At 50.6% G+C, this 20,096-nt stretch overlaps 1 protein-coding gene across 2 annotated transcripts in view; it reads left to right on the forward strand.

Moving 5' to 3' along the window:
• Positions 1 to 4,360: 4,360 nt before the first annotated feature.
• MEGF11 (multiple EGF like domains 11) overlaps positions 4,361 to 20,096 on the forward strand; it is a 257,227-nt gene continuing 241,491 nt past the window's right edge. For both annotated transcript variants that reach the window (XM_040225825.1, XM_040225826.1), the window contains exons 1-3: positions 4,361 to 4,461; positions 8,811 to 8,912; positions 13,512 to 13,612. In XM_040225825.1, the coding sequence (XP_040081759.1) occupies positions 4,364 to 4,461; positions 8,811 to 8,912; positions 13,512 to 13,612 (301 nt within the window). In that variant the 5' untranslated portion in view covers positions 4,361 to 4,363. The remainder of the gene's footprint in view (positions 4,462 to 8,810; positions 8,913 to 13,511; positions 13,613 to 20,096) is intronic.

Below are 20,096 nucleotides of genomic sequence, written 5' to 3' on the forward strand. Positions count from 1 at the left end.
CCACCAGCACCTGCACGTTCCTGCCTCCACGTGCTTCCTTATGCAGTACTTGCCCCGAAGGCCCTTTGTCTGCCCTCCGTTTCCGTATTCTGTCACTCAGCCATGTCTGACTCTCTGCAACCCCACGGGCTATATGTAGCCCGCCAGGCTCCTCTGTCCATGGTCTATCTTTAGTCCCATCTGCTCCACCAAGTTTTCTATAAGACTCCAGGGGACTCAACTGCTTGCTGCTTTAGCCTCTGAAAATGGACTGTAGTTAACTTGGGTTATTTCTTTGCATCCTGGAAGCATAGCCCAGGGCTGGGCAAGTAATTCTCCAGGAGTTTGATAAGTTAAGGCTCTGCCAGATGTGGAGAGTAGCTATACCTGTGGGCAGGTGTCAGCCCCACCTCCAGTTGAGCAGGTGTAAAGCAGCCAATCGGGAAAGCAAGTTCTCCACCTCCTGAACTTCACTCCCTTCCTCTGCGGCTTGCTGTGCGGGGAGCATGGACCAGAGACGAGGGGGCCGGCTGAACTGTTCACATGTTTTCTTCCTCTGAAGGGAAACCAGGGGCATTTTCTTATTTAATTATTAATGCCCCGAATCAGATAGTGTCCGCTGTGTTAACCTCTGTCACTCCGAATGGAGTCAGCCTAATAACCACCAAGGCAGGATTGATTTTCCCTCAGCATCTCAGAAGCATATGTCTTTGGGATCTGTCCTCAGAGAGAGAGCCTGGGGAAGCCCCATTAAAGTTAATGGCGATGAGTTGCCCCCATGTGGGGACGGCTCCTCTGTGGCTGCTCTTCACTCCACCTCAGCGAAGTGGCTGAGACAAGTAGAAACACATTTTCTCAAATCAGATCCCAGAAGGAACTGACTGGCCACAGCCTAGGACTCGACCTGAGTTTCAAAGCACCTACGGACACGTCAGAAAGATGAAGTCAACATGCTGGCAAAGACGTCAGGGCAAGATGGGAGGCGCTGGGCGCTGGACCGTGTGGCCAGGCTGTAAGCTAGATGAGTGTAGTGTGCCTGGCGTGCTGTAGGTGCCAAGCCATGCAGAGGGGAGGGTGCCTGGGCATGGATGGTGTTTGGAGGTGCAGAACTGAGGAAGAAGGGCATTGAGGACAGGGGAGCAAGGCTCAGGGGTGAGAAAAAAACTGCAAGTGAGACTGGTGTGACCTGGGGAGGAGGGAAGGGTGGCAAGCTTGCCTCTTTTAGACTGGCCATGTTCAAAGAAAGAGCCTGAGGGCTGAGGGGGTCCTAGAGGGGTCGACTCTTGTACCCGCAGGCTGGCATCTTTTCCGCCAACCGCACCACCTCAGAGGCAGACTTGGCCTCAGACGGGGAGCTTCGTGAACACTGGTGATCGGCTGTTCGAGGCTTGGGTGTGAGTCCTGGGGATCACCCTCTGCTCTGTAGCCTTGACACACTCCCATAACTGAGGAGTGAGACGCCAGATCCACCTGGCTGACCGTGCCCTGTGCTCCCGCATCCGCTTCCACCTCCTGCGCGCTTCTCCAAACACCTGTTACCCTCTCTGTGCCCGGGGGTCCAGGTATCTCAGTGGGAATCAGCCAAACTGTCCTGTCCAGATTTGACTCAGAGGGAAAGGTTTTCACAAAGATTTAAACAGACCTCCTCAATTATAGCCAGGATCCAAGTTACCTCCATTTGCCACCCCTCTCCCACCAGCATGGATCAAAAGCAGCCAGAGCACGATCTCCACTAGTCCAGGTGGCCTCACCCTTTGATATTCTAAGCTTCATAAATTTGAAGATGCAGCTGGGGGTGGGGGTAGGGTGGGGTGGGGTAGGGGGAGGGCCTCTCAGAAAAACGCTCGAGATTACAGCATGGCCCTGGCTCAGATGGTAAAGAATCCGCCTGCAATGCAGGAAACCCAGGTTCGATCCCTGGGTTGGGAAGATCCCTCAGAGAAGGGAATGGCTACTCACTCCAGGAGGCTTGCTTAGAGAATTCCATGGACAGAGGAGCCTGGCAGGCTACAGTCCAGTGGGTTCCAAAAACACAGCTGAGCAACTAACACACAGGATCAGCCAAAGTAATGAGACGGGGACTTCTCTGGGGGTCCAGTGGCTAAGACTCTGACCTCCCAATGCAGGGGGCCCAGGTTTGATCCCCGGTCAGGGAACTAGACCCCACATGCCCACAACGAAGATCAAAGGTCCCTCGTGCTGCAGCTAAGACCTAGCACAACCAAATAAATAAACAAATATTAAAAAAAAAATCCACAACAGAGTAAGGAGACAAGGCCATGGAGAGAATCAAGACCAGGCATCTCCGCCTGGCGGTCAGACTTTGTACGCCTTTCTGTGCGTCCTTTGTTTCTGTATCTGATGCCTGATCAGCCCAACCTTCACCTGGAAGAAGATGCCCGTCCCCCAAACTCAATGCCTGTCTTGGGCAGTTCCTTCTCTTCCCGAAGGAGAAGGTCTCAGCTTCTCTGGGAGGAGAATGCTTTGAAATGCCCGGCAGCCCTAGCACTATGAGGCCCAGGGAGTGCGGAGCCATCTCTCCAGGTACTGATGGAGTTGGCAGGGTGAGCCGGTGGGGGAGTGAGGAGTGGCTGCAGGCTGGTGACTGCTGGACACTGCGAATCGTGCAGAATCGCTTTTCTCTTTCGGTTAGCCGATTTTCAGAATCCATTTACCCAGATTATCTCCAGATCTCAAACAGAGAGAAAAGCCTCATTAATCATCAATTGGACCCCCATGGTTACATAGAATTTGTGACAATTTGTTTATCTTTGAAGGAGCTGCTAAGAAAGAGTTTAACAAGGAAAGTACTGAGGCAGGGGAGGAGAGAGTTTGACCTTTCACGAAGGCAGGCGCTCCATTTGGCTTCCCTCTGAGTGCAGCCTGGGGGCGTGTGCAGCATCCCTGCCACTCTTCACTGCCCCCAAGAAGGCTGAGCACTTCCTCGTCGGTAAACTCTGGGCCAACAGACTAGAAATCCTCAAGCTTTTCAAGCCTGGGGACCCCTTTTCAATGTCAAAATATTTTCTATACCATCCCTGCCCCCAGTTATTAGAAGCTGCCTTTTTTTTCTTTTCTTTCTTTCTTTCTTTTTTTTTTAGTGTGGCTGATTGAGAATAAAAGCTCCTCTGAATTCGGTAAAGCTTTTAAGCAAATCACAATCACATCTATGAACACATGAAATATAGCACTGTCTCTCTGAGTCACAGTATTCTTTCAGTCTGTAGCTGACATTGGAGCATGTATGGATTGCAGGTCCCCTGGAGGTAGCTCTGGGGCCCCCCCACACCCCCACTAGGATGGGAACACTCGGCCAGTTCTCTAAGGCTATAGAACCATGGAGTCCTGGACAGGAGGGAGCCTCAGAGGTCATTTCAGCTATTCCTACATTAATGGTTCTCTGCCTCTATAAGGAGCCCTCTGATAGGGAATCCTCAGTTCCAGGGACCCCAGGGGGTTGGCTTCTGTGTAGGCCCACTTAACACCTGTCTTAGGCTGTCACTTCAGGGGCTGGGATCAAGCTACTTCCTCAAACCCCTTACTGGGCTGTCCAAGCCCTTCACCTGCCGGTGGGCATGATGTGCAGAGACATATCTCCCTGGGTGTCAGTAGGTGATAGCCCATGGGAGCAAGAGAAGCAAGGGCCAGCCTTCTGGGCAACTTGTTTGACCAGAGCTGCCAAGAAGGATTTTCTTAGCTTCGCTGTCCCCAGGGCCACACCAGATATCTTTCTTCTCTGTCTTCACTGAAGGAAAGAGTCGAGAGAGGAAGTGAATGGGAAAAGCATAACATAGATGAGGGACTTTCCTGGTGGTCCAGTGGCTAGGATTCCCCACTCCCATTGCAGCAGGTATGGGTTCTATCCCCAGTCAGGGAACTAGGATCTTGCATGCTGCACAGGGCAGCCAAAAAAAAAAAAAAAAAAGTTGAGGGAGAAGGGACAGGGGAGGGTGCTGCTTTTAAGGTAGTGGATCAGAGTTTCTTGGTCCAAGGATGGACTCAGGGGCTTCAGGACACCCTGAAATCAAAGCCAAATGGTGTGCATATGGGCATATTTCAGGGGAGAAGTTCTGTAACTTTCACTAGATTCTAAAAGCAGTCCATGAACCAAAAAATTTGAGAAGCTCTGGCCAGAAATGTAACGTTTCCCTGACTCAGGCTTCCCACTACCCAGTTACTCAGAACTGGTGAAGTGTTACTGTGTTAGTCAAAGCCTGCAAGTGTGAAATATCAGATGCTCATTACATGATGATAATGCAGAACTTTGCAGCTTAGCGAACCTCTTCTGCCACTTCATGTAAGGCATCTCGGTGCCAAACAGATGCCTGGGAAGATGATGTGATTAATGACACTGCTCTCTTTGTTCTTCCTTGCAGGGCCCAGGATGGTGCGCTCAGTGGCAGGACTCATTGTCTGCTCCCTCCTGCAAATCGTCCTCTCCCTGAACCCCGAGGACCCCAACGTGTGCAGCCACTGGGAGAGGTAAGATGTGGATCTTGGATGGCCAGACACTCCCTGGGGGCTTCACCCTGGTCTTGACACTGCTGGGAAGCCATCCACCAAGGGCCTGCAGTCCAGCTGGGGACACAGCACCATCCTGAAAGGCAGGCCAAACCCACATAGATCCTGTCTGAGACTACGGGGGTGGGGATGAGGGTGGGGGTGCTGAGTGACAGGCAGTGTAAATGGGGCAGCCTGGTAGTTGACACCTTCTTTCCTGAATTCGCACTTCCAGCCACTTTACAGATGAGGAAATAGAGTTCCAGAGGGGTTCAGTGACCAACCCCTATAAAGATGAGGAGAAGGGACTGTGGTCCGGAGATTTTGTTCTCTGAGACTGCGGTGCCTTCCTGGTCTCCCAGGACTGGCAGCAATGCAGCAGCTCAGATGTGTGAGCCTGGGGGTGTGGGCCGACTGGGGAAGGGCCGCTGCGTTCTGGCCACGGCACTAGGTCCGGGGGAACAGGCAAGGGCCCTGCAGAGGACCTGACTTTGAAGCACAAGGTGAAAGTATTGATTTTGGTGAGCAGAAGGACAGTGACCGGAGACCCAATCAGGAAAAACCGAATTAAACCCTGGAATTGATTGGCCATGCTGACCAGGATGACTCTGCCACTTAGATGTTAATAAATCAAATGAATAAAATTAAGATGGGGACCCGATGGGGGAAGCGGGTGGTAGAGGAGGGCTGGTGAGTGGGGCAGGGGATCCGCCCGTGAGGGTGAATGTCCCAGCCCCACGGCAGGGAGTGTCCCCTCACCGGGGACCTGGAGAGACTGGCTGAGGAGGCGGAGGGATGCTGTTGCCTCCAGTGACCAGGTGCTCCGTGAGGGGTCCTGACAAAGTTGAGACTGGAGTAGTTGAGACTGGAGTGGAAAGGCTGGGATGGAAGTGGGCGGTCCCTTTTTGGGGAAGTGGGACGAACAGTCATGCGATCAGTGACGAGATCTTGGTTCACGCCCGTCTGGAGTTTTCCATCTGTTAGCCCCGTGACTGTCGGATGTCTCTGAACCACCCCCAGACTACCTCTGTCTCTCTGAAATACGGGGCAGAATTACCCCTGCCTCACAGGCTTGTTGGATGATCAGGGTACCAGTTCCTGAAAGGGCTTTGAGGACCGTTGCTGCTGCTGCTAAGTCGCTTCAGGCGTGTCCAACTCTGTGCGACTCCATAGACGGCAGCCCACCAGGCTCCCCCGTCCCCGGGATTCTCCAGGCAAGAACACTGGAGCTCAATTATTGTCTTTTCTTGTTGACGACTCAGCTCTGCAGGGACAGTTAACATTGATCCTGTTGCACATCAGGCCCCCTGAAGAGCAGGTGAAAAGCAGTCTCGTGGGTCCTCTCTGCCCAGACTTTGATCCCCTATGCAGATACAGTTTTATAAGCTTTCTGCATGACTCTGAGGGGATGCCAGGCCCTTTACCCCTCCCAGTTTGGGGGAATGTAAACCTTTTTTTCCCCAGTGGGTGAGGGAGAAAGCAGGTGATGTCCACATTAGTCTTTGGTTTGCAGACCTCAGTCTCAGCAGCCCTGTCTCATCCACCTTTCCCAGCTGGGGTACCATTGCTTCCTGCTGATGTCTGTGCTGTATCCTAGCTTCTGGGAGGCCGCCTTCCTGTCTGCTCACCTCTGCCTTCCCAGTGCCTCCAACCTTTCCTCCAGGAAGCCTTCCCTGATGGCAGGACCCACCCTGACTTCCCTCTTCTCTGAGCGCCATGTGTACCAGTGGGTCAGTTTAAACTTAAATCAAACTCTCTAATTTTCTAAATCTGCCCAAAATGAACTCCTTTGGAATGTGAAAATATTCTGATCCAGAGCTGCACTGAGCAGGCATTATGGGCTGTTTGGGCCATCAGTTGAATTACTGCTTTGATAGATGAAAGAGGAGAGACTCCAGCAGCTAAAAGGAGGTCAAGGAGTTCTCCAGCCTCAAGACCGGAGGCTGTGCAGTGAGGCCCATGTCTCCAGACACCTGTTTCTTCGTGGTTCTTCCAATTGAGCTCCACTGCCAGCTGTGCACGGATGAGTCTAGTCTGTGTCATTCCAGAAACACACCCTGCTCCCCAGAGACCACTTAGGGAGAATTTCCCAGGTGGATTAGTGCTTCTGGCAGGCTCCTCCTTAATTATGCCCCTCCACTGTAAAACCCAGCCGAAAGACCTCCTCTGGCGAGTAAAGCCCAGCTCTATAAGATTAATCTGGCCCCTCATTAGCATGTTGGCAAATGAGCATGTTAAACCACCCAGCCATGAAACCAGGGGCACACACTTCACCCGGAAGCTTGGAGCTGGTTCAAGATCTGGTTGTCTGATTTCCTCGGCGTAGGGCCCCCCAGCAGAGCCAGATCTGTCCCCCATAACACTCTCCCCACCTCCTCTATTGAGCTGATGCCCTTTCTCTGAGCACCCACTGTTCTTATCTGTGCTGGGAGGGACACCTGATCCCCTGGGTGGGGAGTCTGGTCAGTGTGTGGGTCTTGCTCCCCATTCCTTACTGTGGTCAGGGAGGAACTTCCCTCAGTGCCCGGCAAGGAGGTGAGTCACTGCCAGTCGTATAATGATGATGGCCAGCATCTATTAGGCACTGATGGTATACTCATTAAGCTGTGTAGTATCTTTTGTTGAGCATTTTACCTGTGTCATCTTGCTTTACCTTCCCATCACCCTGAGAGATGCTATCATTGCCTCCCATAATCCTCGCAGTAACTGTATGAAGTCCCTGGTAATATTTATCGTCAGTTTACAGGCATGGAAATGGAGGCTTATACTAGTTAAGTATCATATCTAAGGATGTATTGCTAACAAGTGACAGAGTTGAAACTTGACCCAGAGCCCCTGAGGCCTTATCCATTTGTTCTCCTGCCCCTAAGACTCAGTAGAGATGCAGGAGCCCAGGGTTATAGGCTTTCAGAGCTGGAAGGGGCTTGGGGATGTCAGGGCAGGTGACAAGCTCAGTTTCTCCAAGCTGAATTACTGCTTTGATGGATGAACGAGGAGAGAGAGGAGAGACTCCTCATGGAGGTAAACAGGTCCGGGTCATTTCCACATAGACGTGCCTCTGACACATATCTATCTCTAAGGTGCTGGTATAGCAGCTCAGCAGGGGCCTCCTAACATCCTCCGTGTGGCAGAGACAGAATTTCCCACCACCCCGAGTCCGTGTGCATCACTGACAGCTCTTGGCTTCCTTTTCCTGAGCTAGAGACCTTTGACATTTCTGGTGGCAGCGAGCCTGCTGGGGATTCACTCGGAGGGGCTGGCCTGCCCCAGCCCTCCTCCCTCAAGTAAACTGACAGTTTCCTCAGCAAAGCAGACGGGCTTTTATAGCCTGGACCTGGCCATCTGGCCCAAGTCAGTGAGCCTTCTGGGGGAAAGCGCTGAATAATACCAACTGACACAAAATTAATTCCTGAACTCTCAGCTGAGGTCCTCTCCCCTCCTGCACAGAAAGTGTGATCCTCACTTTCCACCCCGGCGTGACTGCTTTCTTATAGCATTCTTGCCAGTGCAGGAAGGTAGAAAGGCTTATTCTGGTAAAGCTGAGAGCTGCCTGCCAGTGGCTTCTACCCACTGGTCCAGTTTACAGCTCATAGACAGGTAACAAGATGCCACTTTGATCAGGAGGTCTGGGGGCATGGCCTGGATGCATGCCCAGCTATACTAGAGACACAATAGAGCAGAGGGTACCTGGGTGACCTTGAGGAAGTCACTTAACCACTCTGATGCTGTTTTGTCATTTGTAAGATGAGGCTGACAATGCCACTACCTACCTCATAAGATGAGGATTAAGAGGGCTTAAAACACTTAACATAGGACATTCAAATATGAATAGTTACTGGTACCAGCTGTGTGACCTGGGCAAGCCACCTTTCAGCCTTTGTTTCTTCATCTATAAAATGTGACCACTTATTTCATAACGTTGCAGCAAAGATCATCTTCCATACATGCACTTTGAAAACCATAAAGATCTGAACAAGCATAAAGTATTTTAAAACTTGCTGGCTTTGGGCCTTCCAGAACCAAGTAGAATAAATGCAAACTTTATTCATACTCTGTTAAATGAACAAATTAATTAGAACTTCAGAAGATGAGCTGAAAAGATGAGCTTCAAAAGATAGTAAGGGGTGTGTCCTGCATCTTTCCTGGGGTCAGGAAGGTTTGAAACCCGAGAGTACCCAGGGCAGGAGGAGAATGGAGTCAGGCAGGGGAGGTTGGAGCCCTGGACACTTGGCTGTGGGGCCTGGCTCCCCTGGGAAGAGACACCCCATCCTGAATATCAGCTCCACCTCCCAAGAACTGACCTCAGTTTCCATCTCCTGTCTGGTTCTCAGCTATGCCGTGACCGTCCAAGAATCATACGCACACCCCTTTGACCAGATCTACTACACGCGTTGCACAGACATCCTCAACTGGTTCAAGTGTACCAGACACAGGTGAGTACCTCTCTCAGATAGTGGGTAGAGGGTGGGTGAGGGAAGGGAGAGGCAACCCTCAGGCTCACCTTCCTCCAAGTTAGTGAAAAGCCCTCCTGGAAGATGGAGTCAGTGCCCCCCCTGCATCCCCTTGGTACCCACTCCTGCTATTCACCCAAGAGGTGCTGCTAGGGGCTTCTTTGTAGTCAGAGCAGCTCATGGGCAGGGCAGGTGGAAAGTGCTCGAGAACGATTACCCTAGGGGGGCACCTCTCATCCAATAACAGATGAGGAATTGGTGGAAGAATATCTCGGCTTCCTTACCCCTAGGGCAGAGGGGCCAGCTCTGAGGCCTGTTCTTAAAAGATTCGTGGTCTCAGGGGGATGGAACCCCAGGCACCCACAGCAGTGAGCTGCTCAAAAGCACACCCTGAATGGCTGTCTTTACTTCCCTGTCTCATTTTCCGTGCCCCTCCCAGCGCTTCCTGGGATCACCTAGATAAACTGCTTGCTTTTGAATCCTTGTCTCAGGGTCTGCTTCTGGGGGAAAGCTAACCTCAGAGGGCTCCTGTTGGAGCAGATGTTGTCCCACACAGGGGACAGGGCTTGGAGATCAGAGTGCAGGCTAGGGTCCAGAACCTCTTGGCGCCTTAGCCAGGCTGCCCATGGGAAGAGCTCCATCTGAATGATTGCACGTGGGAAGCCTGCTCTCTTGTCCGCAGCCCTCCTGGAAATTATGGTGTGCTCTCATGGTACTGGAGAGGGAAAAGAGGAAGGAAGAGAGAACCTGTTCTGAGGGATGACCCTGGGCAAGTCGTTCTATTTTGGGATTCCCTGTGTACTCATCAAACATGTAATGACCCTTGCCCTGCGTGGCTTCCCTGGTGACTCAGATGGTAAAGAATTCACTTGCAATGCAGGAGACCGGGATTTGATCCCTGAGTCAGGAAGATCCCCTGGCGAAGGAATTGGCTACCCACTCTAGTATTCTTGCCTGGAGAATCCCATGGACAGGGGAGCCTGGTGGGTCATTACATATTTGATGAGTACACAGGGAATCCCAAAATAGAATGACTTGCCCAGGGTCATCCAACAAAACATGTTCTCTCTTCCTTCCTCTTTTCTCTCCCTAGTGCCATGGGGTTGCAAAGAGTTGGACAAGACTGAGTGACTAACACTTTAATACTTGCCCTACATACCTGTAGGGTCCAGTGAGGTCAGGGATGTAAAAATACTTTGAACAAAGCAGGGGAAAGTGGAGAAAACTGAGGGGTTAGCTATAGGCAAGGTAGCTTTGTTACTTAAGGGAGTGATAATTCAGCAGATGAAGGGTCAGTGAGAAAGAGGAAGCCTGGTAGGCCCGTTTCCTAGTTGCTGGGCATATGTGTTGCCTCCAGATTTCTTTTGCTTCGTCTTGGTGGGCCTAGTTGCTGTTTGATGTTCTGTAGGAATCATGTTGGGAAGAAACATGGATAGGGAAACTTGCTCTGTGCTAAAAAGCCAAAGTCCTCATTTTCTTTGGGGGTTTTGCTAGTAACTTGCTGTGAAACATTGTGAAACATTGAACATAGATTTAATAGCTGCTTTAAAATCCTTGTCTGCTAATTTTAACATCTGGGCCATCTGAGAGTTGGTCTTCATTGACTGCCTCTTCTTTTATAAAGGTACAATTTTCTAGTTTCTTTATGTGTCTAATAATTTTGAATTGTATTCTGGGCATTATGAATAAAAGAGACTGAATTCTCTTATGTTCTCTTATATTGTTGTTTCTGGTTGGTTGTTTTAGCAGCTAACTAATTTGGCTAAACTCAGTTTCCAAACTCTGAAAGTTCAATATTTTCAGGCTTTTCTGGACCATTTGTAACCTACCCTCCACACATGCACTTCAGGGCCAGAATTTGGGGCAGAATTTTTTACAAAGAATATGGGACTTCCTCTTTATGGTTCTCTCCTTTCTAGGGTTTTCTTTGTCACTTTCTAGTTACTGGGTTCACCCTCAGCTTGTCCTGTGATTCTTCAAACCAGTAGGCAGTGTGTCCTCTGTCTGAATTTTAGCCACCGGGAATGTTGTTGCCTGGGACTTGCCCCTGGGCTCATCTTGTCCTGTGTCATTCCCTTCTTTCAAGTGTCTACTTCTCTCCAATATCTGCCTTTGTTCTCTCTCTAGTGCTCTTTAGCTAGGTTGTCCCCTGCCCCCCACCCCACAGATTGCATAGTTGTTTGCAGGAGGGTGGGTCTCACAGGAACTACTCACGCATTACTGCATCCCCTTCACCTCCCCTAATTTGCCGAGGTAGCTGCCTGTCGCCCTGGTCAAAGGCAGAGGCAGAAAGAGAAGTCCTGCTCCCTCTCTGACTCTGTCAAGCCCTGTGCCAGAGCCAGATTTGCTCTAAGGAGAGGCTTTGTGGCACTTGGAGGCTGGAGCTGCCGTCCATCACCACTGGGGAAGGGTGAGTGAGTGGCTGCTTATTAAAATAGGCTGTATTTCTGAACATGAATTATTTTGCTAAATTATTGAGTTGCTTTGCCGCTTTCCTGATGCCCTGGAGTGTGCATGCTGACAGCTGCACCATCAGTCTCCTTCAGTGTGGGATGGCTTGTTTGAACACAGCATCCATCTGATAGCAGCCTGGCCTCTGGCCCCTTCTGTCTCCTGTTTGCCACCCCAGCACCGGGAATCAGCAAAGATGGGCAAGCAAGAAGCAGGGGGGGACCTCTCTCCTGGGAGGCTTTAATGATGCTGAGAACGCCTCTCCACTGGAAGGGCTTGGGGATAACCCTGTTTGGTGGGAGGCATGGACTGCATGACCTCTGAGTCAACCCTGAGTCATTCTTTATTTGGGAGGCTTATACAACTCCTGAGATTGCCGGGAGCTGCCTTCCTGTGCCGGGGAAGTAGCTTTGCTTGGAGGCTGGCTTACCTTCCATTATGGGCTTTTGACAAAGTAGAATGACCTTAGTTTACGACATTCCCAAATATCACAGATTTCCCTGGAGTCCCACACTGTCATTTATCATAAAGTGAGCGCTGTAAGGACTGGGAGGGCCGACCCAGCCCATACTGTTGGATTCCCTGCCCAAGTCAGCCTGACCCTCCATGTTAAAGCAGAATAAGGATATCTCCAGTGATGGGGCCCTGCTACTCTGCCCCTGAGCAGGGGTCCCCAGGGCTGGCTCTCCTGCGGTGCTGGTGGAGAAGTAAAAGAGCTCTGGCTTCAAGTCCCAAGGACTTGGGTTGACTCTAACTTTGACCTTGGGAAGTTACTTCCTCTCTCTGGTCTTTAATACCCACTTCAAATCTCCCCCATTTTGACCTTGTGTGTGAGGAAGGGGCTTTGCCTGTCTACCCAAATTTGACTCCCTCTTTAAGGACTCCCTGGTGGCTCAGCTGGTAAAGAATTTGCCTATAATGTAGGAGATCCAGGTTCAATCCCCAGGTTGGGAAGGTCCCCTGGAGAAGGAAATGGCTACCCACTCCAGTGTTCTTGCCTGGAGAATCCCATGGACAGAGGAGCCTAACAGGCTACAGTCCATGGGGACACGACTGAGTGACTAACACTTTCACCTTTGGACTCAGTCCTCACACCATACCTTCCCTTGTCTTACTGCTTCACAATGACAATCCCATAAGCCTAGCAAGCCACCCAGTAGGAACTGGCTCAGGGCTCAGTTCCCACTGGGTTAAACCCAGTGGCTCTGAAACGACAGTGACTTCCATTTGAATCCTGGCTCTGAAACTTTTAGCTGTGCGACCTTCAGCAAGTCATTAACTTCTCACTTTTCTCATCCATAAAACAAAGGGGGAGTTTTCATAAAACAAAATAAGAAGAAAAACTCTAAGGAAGAAAAATAAATAAATAAAGGGGGGCGCATAATAATGCTACTGTCTCAGAGAGAGACTGGAATGAGATTTTGCCTGCAAGTGTCTGGCACAGGGCAAAGTCTCAACACCCATGCCAGCATCAGAACTGGAATCCAGGCCTCTGACTCCCCGCCCAGAGCTTCTGCTCTCTGGATCTTAGCTTCTTCTTCTGAAGAGCTAGTGTTGGTTCTGAGCCTTCCCAAGATGGCACACAAAGCTCTTCCCCAGGCGGTGTTATTTTTGGTGTGAGGGAGATTGATCTACTCTCTGGGACCAAGTCAGACTCAGGGGGTCCTTTGGCTGATTTGGCTTCGGTTCTCCAGTTGGGTGGACCAATCCCCAAGGAGCCATCAGCAGTCATGGTTGGGGTGGTGGCAGTTGGCATAGAAACTCCTGTCCAGGTCACCCCGTGGGCTGCTCTAGCCCTGAGTCTGGAGGTTTTCAGGAGAAGCCTCCAGTTATCATCTACAGTGTAACCCCCAAAGTATCTTCTACAGTCCTTCTAAATATCACTCTGAAGGGACTGGGGAAAAATCAGCAGGTGTAGCAAACACTGCCGAGTCAGTAATACATTCTGCCTCACGATGGCCCGGATCTCACCATCGATTTTTCTTTATTGTGTTCCTTCATAGTCGAAGCTGCCATGCATTTTAAAGTCATTATTGAATGGCATCCTTGATATAGCTTAACACAAATATCATTCTAACAGGAGTGATTGATTTTCAATACTTTCAAGTGGCTTTCTCTCCTGTGCCTTAGGATCAGTTATAAGACGGCATATCGGCGTGGGCTGCGAACGATGTACCGGCGGAGATCCCAGTGCTGTCCTGGCTACTATGAGAATGGAGACTTCTGCATACGTACGTGCGGGCGGAGGTGGGGAGGGGCGGGCAGGGGGACCAAGGGGAAGGGAGGTAGGGCTGTCATCTAGGCCCTGGGCAGTGACCTGAGGGCTCCAGAAGTCCTTGCCTGCTGCCAGCTCTGGGGGGATAATGGGTCTGGTGCAAACACCTTAGCACAAATTTGTCTATCAGATCAGCCTCCTAAGAGGGTGGATATAAGCACATCAGTTCTAGGCTTTGACAGGGTCAGGAGAGTAGTGAACTCTTCTGGAGTGGGTGCCCGAGGAGCAATGGGGAAGAAGTGCCGAGGCCTGGCACAGATCAGGGGTGCTCAAGGAGAAAAGAGGAGGTGAATGGATCAATGGATGGAGGGGGAGAGAGATGCGAGGATGGATGGACCGCTGGGTGGAAGAGAGGAAGCAGGGAAGGTGAAATCCTTGGATGGCAAGGTTGTAGTACCTAGAAGGAGGATGGCAAGAATAAGATTGAAAGAGGCTGGTTCCAGTAATTGGGAGGATTTCCAAAAAGGACTGGGAAATACTGAAGTTCATGAAAGATATCTGTCAACTCTTCCCCTCTTTGTCTACAGAAAACTGAAGCCTTGGTGTCCCCAGAGAGATGAGGGCTAGGTTTCTGGCAGCTGCAGGCCTGTGGGTAGAGGACACTGTCATGCAGTAGGCGACACCCAGGAGCCTGCAGGTTTAGGTTCTGGGTTTGGTCTCCATCTCACACCATGTGGCTTTGGGCAAGTCACTCAACCTCTCTGGAAGAATGATTGTAGGGCCCTGTTGTCAGGCTCTTGGGGACTCTTTCCCACTCACCTCTGAACAATGGAGAGGGCCAGTATGGAGCTTTCTAGTAGGTATTGGGGGTTCCTTCCACTGAAGGAGAGTGGTCAGAAAAGCTAGGAGCCTCCTGTTTAATGGCTGAGAGAAGAATCCAGCCCCAGAGCTTCTGCCTCTTAATTTGGAGAGTGAGTTTCCTTGTTAGTATTCTCCTTGCGTTTTGAGAGGGTAAACCAGGTTAGTACCAGACAGAGAATTTGGGCAGAGTGGGCGTATTGACGTTGGGAATGAAATGACAATTTTCCCCTACTGATGTTACATCTCCCCTAATGCTGAAGAAACTCGATCCTAATTGCATTACAGGAATGAATGAAAAATGCTCTCACAAATAGGTTCAATAATGATGGTTTCCCAGGAAAAGTACAAAGATACTCACCCAAAGCAAACCCCAAAATATTGCTTGCTAGGAGCAGGCCAGAGGACTGGACTGGAACAAGGCCTAGGTCGACACTTCTCTTGCGAGAGGGCCACTGAGGGGACCCAGGTGTAGAAGTGAGATCAGGACCAAGGCTTTACTGCTGCTGCTCTGTCTGCTCAAAGCAGAGCGGGAGTCAGGTGTGGAGTGGGACACGGGACTCATTAAGCCCGAGCAGGATGGATGTGAGTGGCCCGTTGGTGCTCAGGGCACAGCGAAATTATAAAGGAATTTTGGTCATCAGCAAGGGCTCTGGGAATGGATGAGCACGTCGCCTTTCTAATTTCCATTAGCGGATGTCGGTACAGCTCTTGGAAGATGAAGATGGGGCAGAAGCAGAGTGTCCTGATTGCACAGGCTCAGCCTTGCTGACCAGGAAGGGCAGCTTGTAGCCTCCCACCCTCTCCTTATGTAACAGCCAGTGACTACCCGCTGAGTCAGTGCCACAGGCCTGGCACGTCCAGGAAGCCAAGCTAGAAAAGCCACTTGCAGGTCTGGAGGCTTTTCCTAGGAGGGCACCACAGAGTTTCAGCAGTGAGATGGGGTATTGTGCATGCTGGGTAATGGCTCCGAGGGGCAAAAGTCACACAGCCTGAGTGTGCATCTCAGCTCTGCCACTCCCAGCATCTTCCTCTTTATCCTCCTTATCACTGTCTTCAGGCTGCACACCTCATGTCAGGCACCATTCTGATCACTTTGCATACACTGAGGCATCAACTCCTCACAAAAGCCCTCTGGGGTAGCAACCCTTAGTTCTCCCATTTTACAGATGGAGAAACTGAGTCACAGAGCCATTAAGTAACATGACCAAGATCACACAGCTAGAAAGTGATAGGATTTGAATCTAGGCTGTCTTCTCTGAGCCACTCTGGACGTGCTGCTTCTCTTCAGGAATTAAGATGGCCCCTCTCAGAACCTGAGTTTCCACTCATGCAAAATGGGAATAGTAATACGTTCACCACCAGGCACAGTACAGGGTAGGGGCTTACATGTCACCTCACCACTTCCTGGTTTTGGGTGTTAGCATTTTCGTGAGTCTTGACCTTTAATTTCTCAGAAGTCCAGTGATCCTCTCGCTGGGCAAATGCATATCACATAGATAAAGTTACGTGCACACACAACTCTTTGCACACAATTTCAGAGAGTTCATGGATTCCCTTGAAACCTTTACGGGGTCCTCTGGGCCATAGTGAAGAGTTTCTGCCATATGCTTGTGTTTATCCTCTCCACTTATGTTTGTTGCTTTCCATTATGAAAATGCTGGGGAATGTAGACACCAAGGAGTGATGGTTGTTGCCTTGGGGAGCCTGCAGCCTGGTGGGAGGAGGTGGTCTGGTTCATGAATATGTGCAACAGAGTGTTGTCCATGCTTTGACAGGCATCTCAGGAAAGCAGGGTGTATCAAGGAGTTAAGAGGAGAGGCTGTCTTTTTAGCCACACCCACTTGTTGAGCATTAATGAGAAATCAGCTATAGACGAGGAAGGCATCACAGGGTGTTTCAACACAGTATTTATTAAATGGCTATGTTATCCTGCTTTGCAAACATGTTAACTAATGGGGCCTGGTCAAGGGAAATGCGTTTGGACTAGTGAGAGAGAAAGAGAGAGAGAGAGGGAGGGAGGGAGGGAGGGAGGGAGGGAGAGAGAGAAAGAGAAAGAGAGAGAGAGGAGAGAAGAGAGAGAGAGAGAGGAGAGAAGAGAGAGAGAGAGGAATTTCCTTGGTGGTCCAGTGGTTAAGACACTGTGCTCCCAATGCAAGGGGCATAGGTTCAATCCCTGGTCAGGGAACTGGATTCCACAGGCCACAATTAAGAGTTCGCACACCTTAACTAAAGATTCCGCATGCCGCAACGAAAATCAAAGATCCCGTGTGCTGCAACTAAGAGCCGGCACAGTCAAAAATATAAATATAAATAAAAGTAAATATTATTAAAAAAAAGTGTGGCAGGTCATGGGAGTGAGGGAAGAGGTTCATGAAGCAAGTGGACCCTGAGGTGAGGTCATAAGAGTAAGTTTCTAGGGAAGAGTACAAAAATGATTGCAAACAAATATTATCTAGACTGAAAATGGGAGAATTTCACAGCCAGAAGGAAACTAAGATCATGGAAGTCAAGCTTATCACAATACAGATGGGACAGTAAGGTCCAGAGTGAAGAAGGGACTTCTCCCAGGTTCCCGAATCATAACTGGGGCAGGGCTAGGACTTGAACCTGGGTCCACAGACTCGATCTAGATCCTTTGATGCTGCCAACTCTACCTACTTCAAGTTCATCCCTGTATCTTCCTGGGGGCCAGTTCGGTGCTGGGGCACTTGTAATTTATGTGCTGACCGACACTGAGGGGATGGAGTGCAGAGAGGGATGTCCATGGAGGTGATTTTAGGATGAACAGGAAACGAGGAATGAGGAGCAGGTTTCAGGGCCAAGAGTTACCAAGCACCACAGTCTGGGTGGCTTAAACAGCGAGAGTGTATTGTCTCTCCATTCTGGAGTTTGTGCGAGCTCTACTCTGACTCTTTGCGACCACACAGACCGTAGTCCTCCAGGCTCCCCTGTCCATGGGATTTCCCAGGCAAGAATCCTGGAGTGGGTTTCCATGCCCTCCTCCAGGGGATCTTCCCGACCCAGGGATAGGATCTGTGTCTCTTGCATCTCCCGCGTCGGCAGGTGGATTCTTTACCACTTTGCCACCTGGGAAGCCTGTTCTGGAGGTTAGAAGTCCAAAGTCAGGCCATCAGGGTGTCCCTTCTGGGGGACCATCTGTGGGCAAAGATCTGTTCCAGGCCTCTCTCCTAGCTTCTGGGAGTCCTTGGCTTGTGGCTCCATAACTCTATTCTTCACATGACTTTCTTCTCCTTGCGCATGTCTCTAAATTGCCCCACTTAAAGGACACTAGTCATATTGGATTAGGGTACAGTCTGATGACCTCATTTTAACATGATTACCTCTGTGAGATCCTGTCTCCAAATAAGGTCCCATTCTGTGTTGCCAGGAGTTAGGACTTCAACAGATGGATTTTAGCAGGACATGATTCAACCAATGACAGGCGGGTGTTAGCCACTACCTGGACTCTGTTCCTGCTTCTTGTGCTGGGAGAAAAGGGAGAGGGGATCAGCCAGCCCCCTGTGGGCTTTGTCACCTTTCCACAAAGAGTGGAGGCCCCAAGGTCTGGGAACTTGTGAGAGGAACAAATAGTAGTGAGAGGGTGCAGGGTGGGCCAGGATGCGGGGTGCTAGAAGAGAAGCTTGTAAAGCTGGGAGCATTCAGGAGCTAAAGCCTTGTAGTCCCTGAAACTCTACTCCTCCCTCTCCACCCCTTGGAGGCCAGAAAACCTCCAAGCTCACCAAAGCCTGGGGGGACCCATCTGACGCCGGAGTCTTTGGGATCCTGTACAAGAACATCGCCTGTGCTCTGGGAAGGGGCAGGAGGATATTGACTTCCTTCCAAAACCATCTTCCTGGAGCCTGTTCTTGGCAGGTGCTAGGACAACACTTACTTGGGAGTGACAACCTTAGCTGATTCTGCCACCAACTTGCTGTGCAACCTTGGGCAAGTCCCTTTGCCTCTCTGCACCTACTGTGGCTTAGGATGGATCATGCCTGTGTGTGGATGGAGGAAAGAGGAAACAATAAACAAGTGTCCTAGAAAGCATAATGCTTGCTACAAATGCAGGTTGGCCTATTTTTCTCCTTTTTGTACCATTTCCTCTGGCCCAGAACTGCCATCATCATCCCAGAGCCCTTGGCAGTCCTTCTAGAACCACCTGCACCAAAGCTACCCACCCCCTCCCATTATCTAGAGACAGCTGAGTCCTGGCCACTCTTGGTTGTCCAGGTATCAAATATTTCCTGAAGATCATTGAGTACGAGCACATTTCCTTCTTTCTCCTTTCTTGCAAGATAGGGCAGTGGGCATTTTAGGAAGCTCTGTTCTTTGAAAATATTGGCCCATATCAGACTTGATGAGCTGGGTTATGCTGCAGTAACAAACAGCACCCAAATCCCAGTGGCTTAAAACAATGAAGTTCTGTGTCTGATTCACATTACATGTCCATTGAGGGCCAGGTGGGCCCTGCTCCTTGAAAACATCACCCCAGGACCCAGGCTGATGGAGCAGTCACCTTCTGTGATGTTGCTGGTTGATTTGACAGAGAGTAGAGGGCTTTGGCTGGCGAAGGCAATGGCACCCCACTCCAGTACTCTTGCCTGGAAAATCCCATGGACGGAGGAGCCTGGTGGGCTGCAGTCCATGGGGTTGCTAAGAGTTGGACACGACTGAGTGACTTCACTTTCACTTTTCATTTTCATGCATTGGAGAAGGAAATGGCAACCCACTCCAGTGTTCTTGCCTGGAGAACCCCAGGGATGGGGGCGGGATGCTGTCTATGGGGTCGCACAGAGTCGGACATGACTGAAGCGACTTAGCAGCAGCAGCAGCAGCAGCAGCAGCAGCAGAGGGCTTTGGCATGGGCGTCCCCAGTGGCTCAGCAATAACGAATCCGCCTGCCAATGCAGGAGACACAGGTTCCAGCCCTGGGTTGGGAAGATCCCCTGGAGAAGAAAATGGCAATCCATTCCAGTGCTCTTGCCTGGAGAATCCCATGGACAGAGGAGCCTGGCAGGCTACAGTCCATAGGGTTGCAAAGAGCTGGACAGGGCTTGGTGACTAAGCAGCAACAAAGAGGGCTCAGGCAGACTGAAGTCAGAGGGCCAGAGGTATTTAGTGAGTAGACTCAGTCCTTATCACAGGCGCCTCATAGATGCCATGGTAATCACCATGCTTTACTGATCCTTTGATATCCTAATCTCAGAATCACCCGGAAGGTTTGTTACCATGCATACCCCTGGGTCCCAGCCTCAGAGGCTCAGATTCAGAAAACCTGGAGTGAGGCTGGGGAATTTGCATTTCTAACAAGTTCCCAGCTGATGCTCACACTGCTATAACGGGACCCACTCTTTGAAAACCACTGGTGTTAGTTATGCTAAGGCATGATTGCTGTGCTGACCTCATCTTTTGGTAAATTGCAAAGAGCCTAGCTGGTTCTCAACAGGTGTATCCCCTTGATATTTAGGGCTTCTCCTGATGGGAGAAGAGCACATCTCAGAGTGGCCAGTGAGGAGGGAGTTTCTCTACACAACCCCCATGTCTCTTATCTCCCTTTGGTCAGCGTTTCCCCCAGAGGGAGTTAATTCCGCCCCCCGCCCCCCCGCCGCAAACTTCCAGACTGTGTAGTGAAGCCCTTT

This window comes from Oryx dammah, unplaced genomic scaffold, assembly GCF_014754425.2.
Source record: "Oryx dammah isolate SB20612 unplaced genomic scaffold, SCBI_Odam_1.1 HiC_scaffold_26, whole genome shotgun sequence".
In the NCBI taxonomy this organism is placed as follows: domain Eukaryota; kingdom Metazoa; phylum Chordata; class Mammalia; order Artiodactyla; family Bovidae; genus Oryx; species Oryx dammah.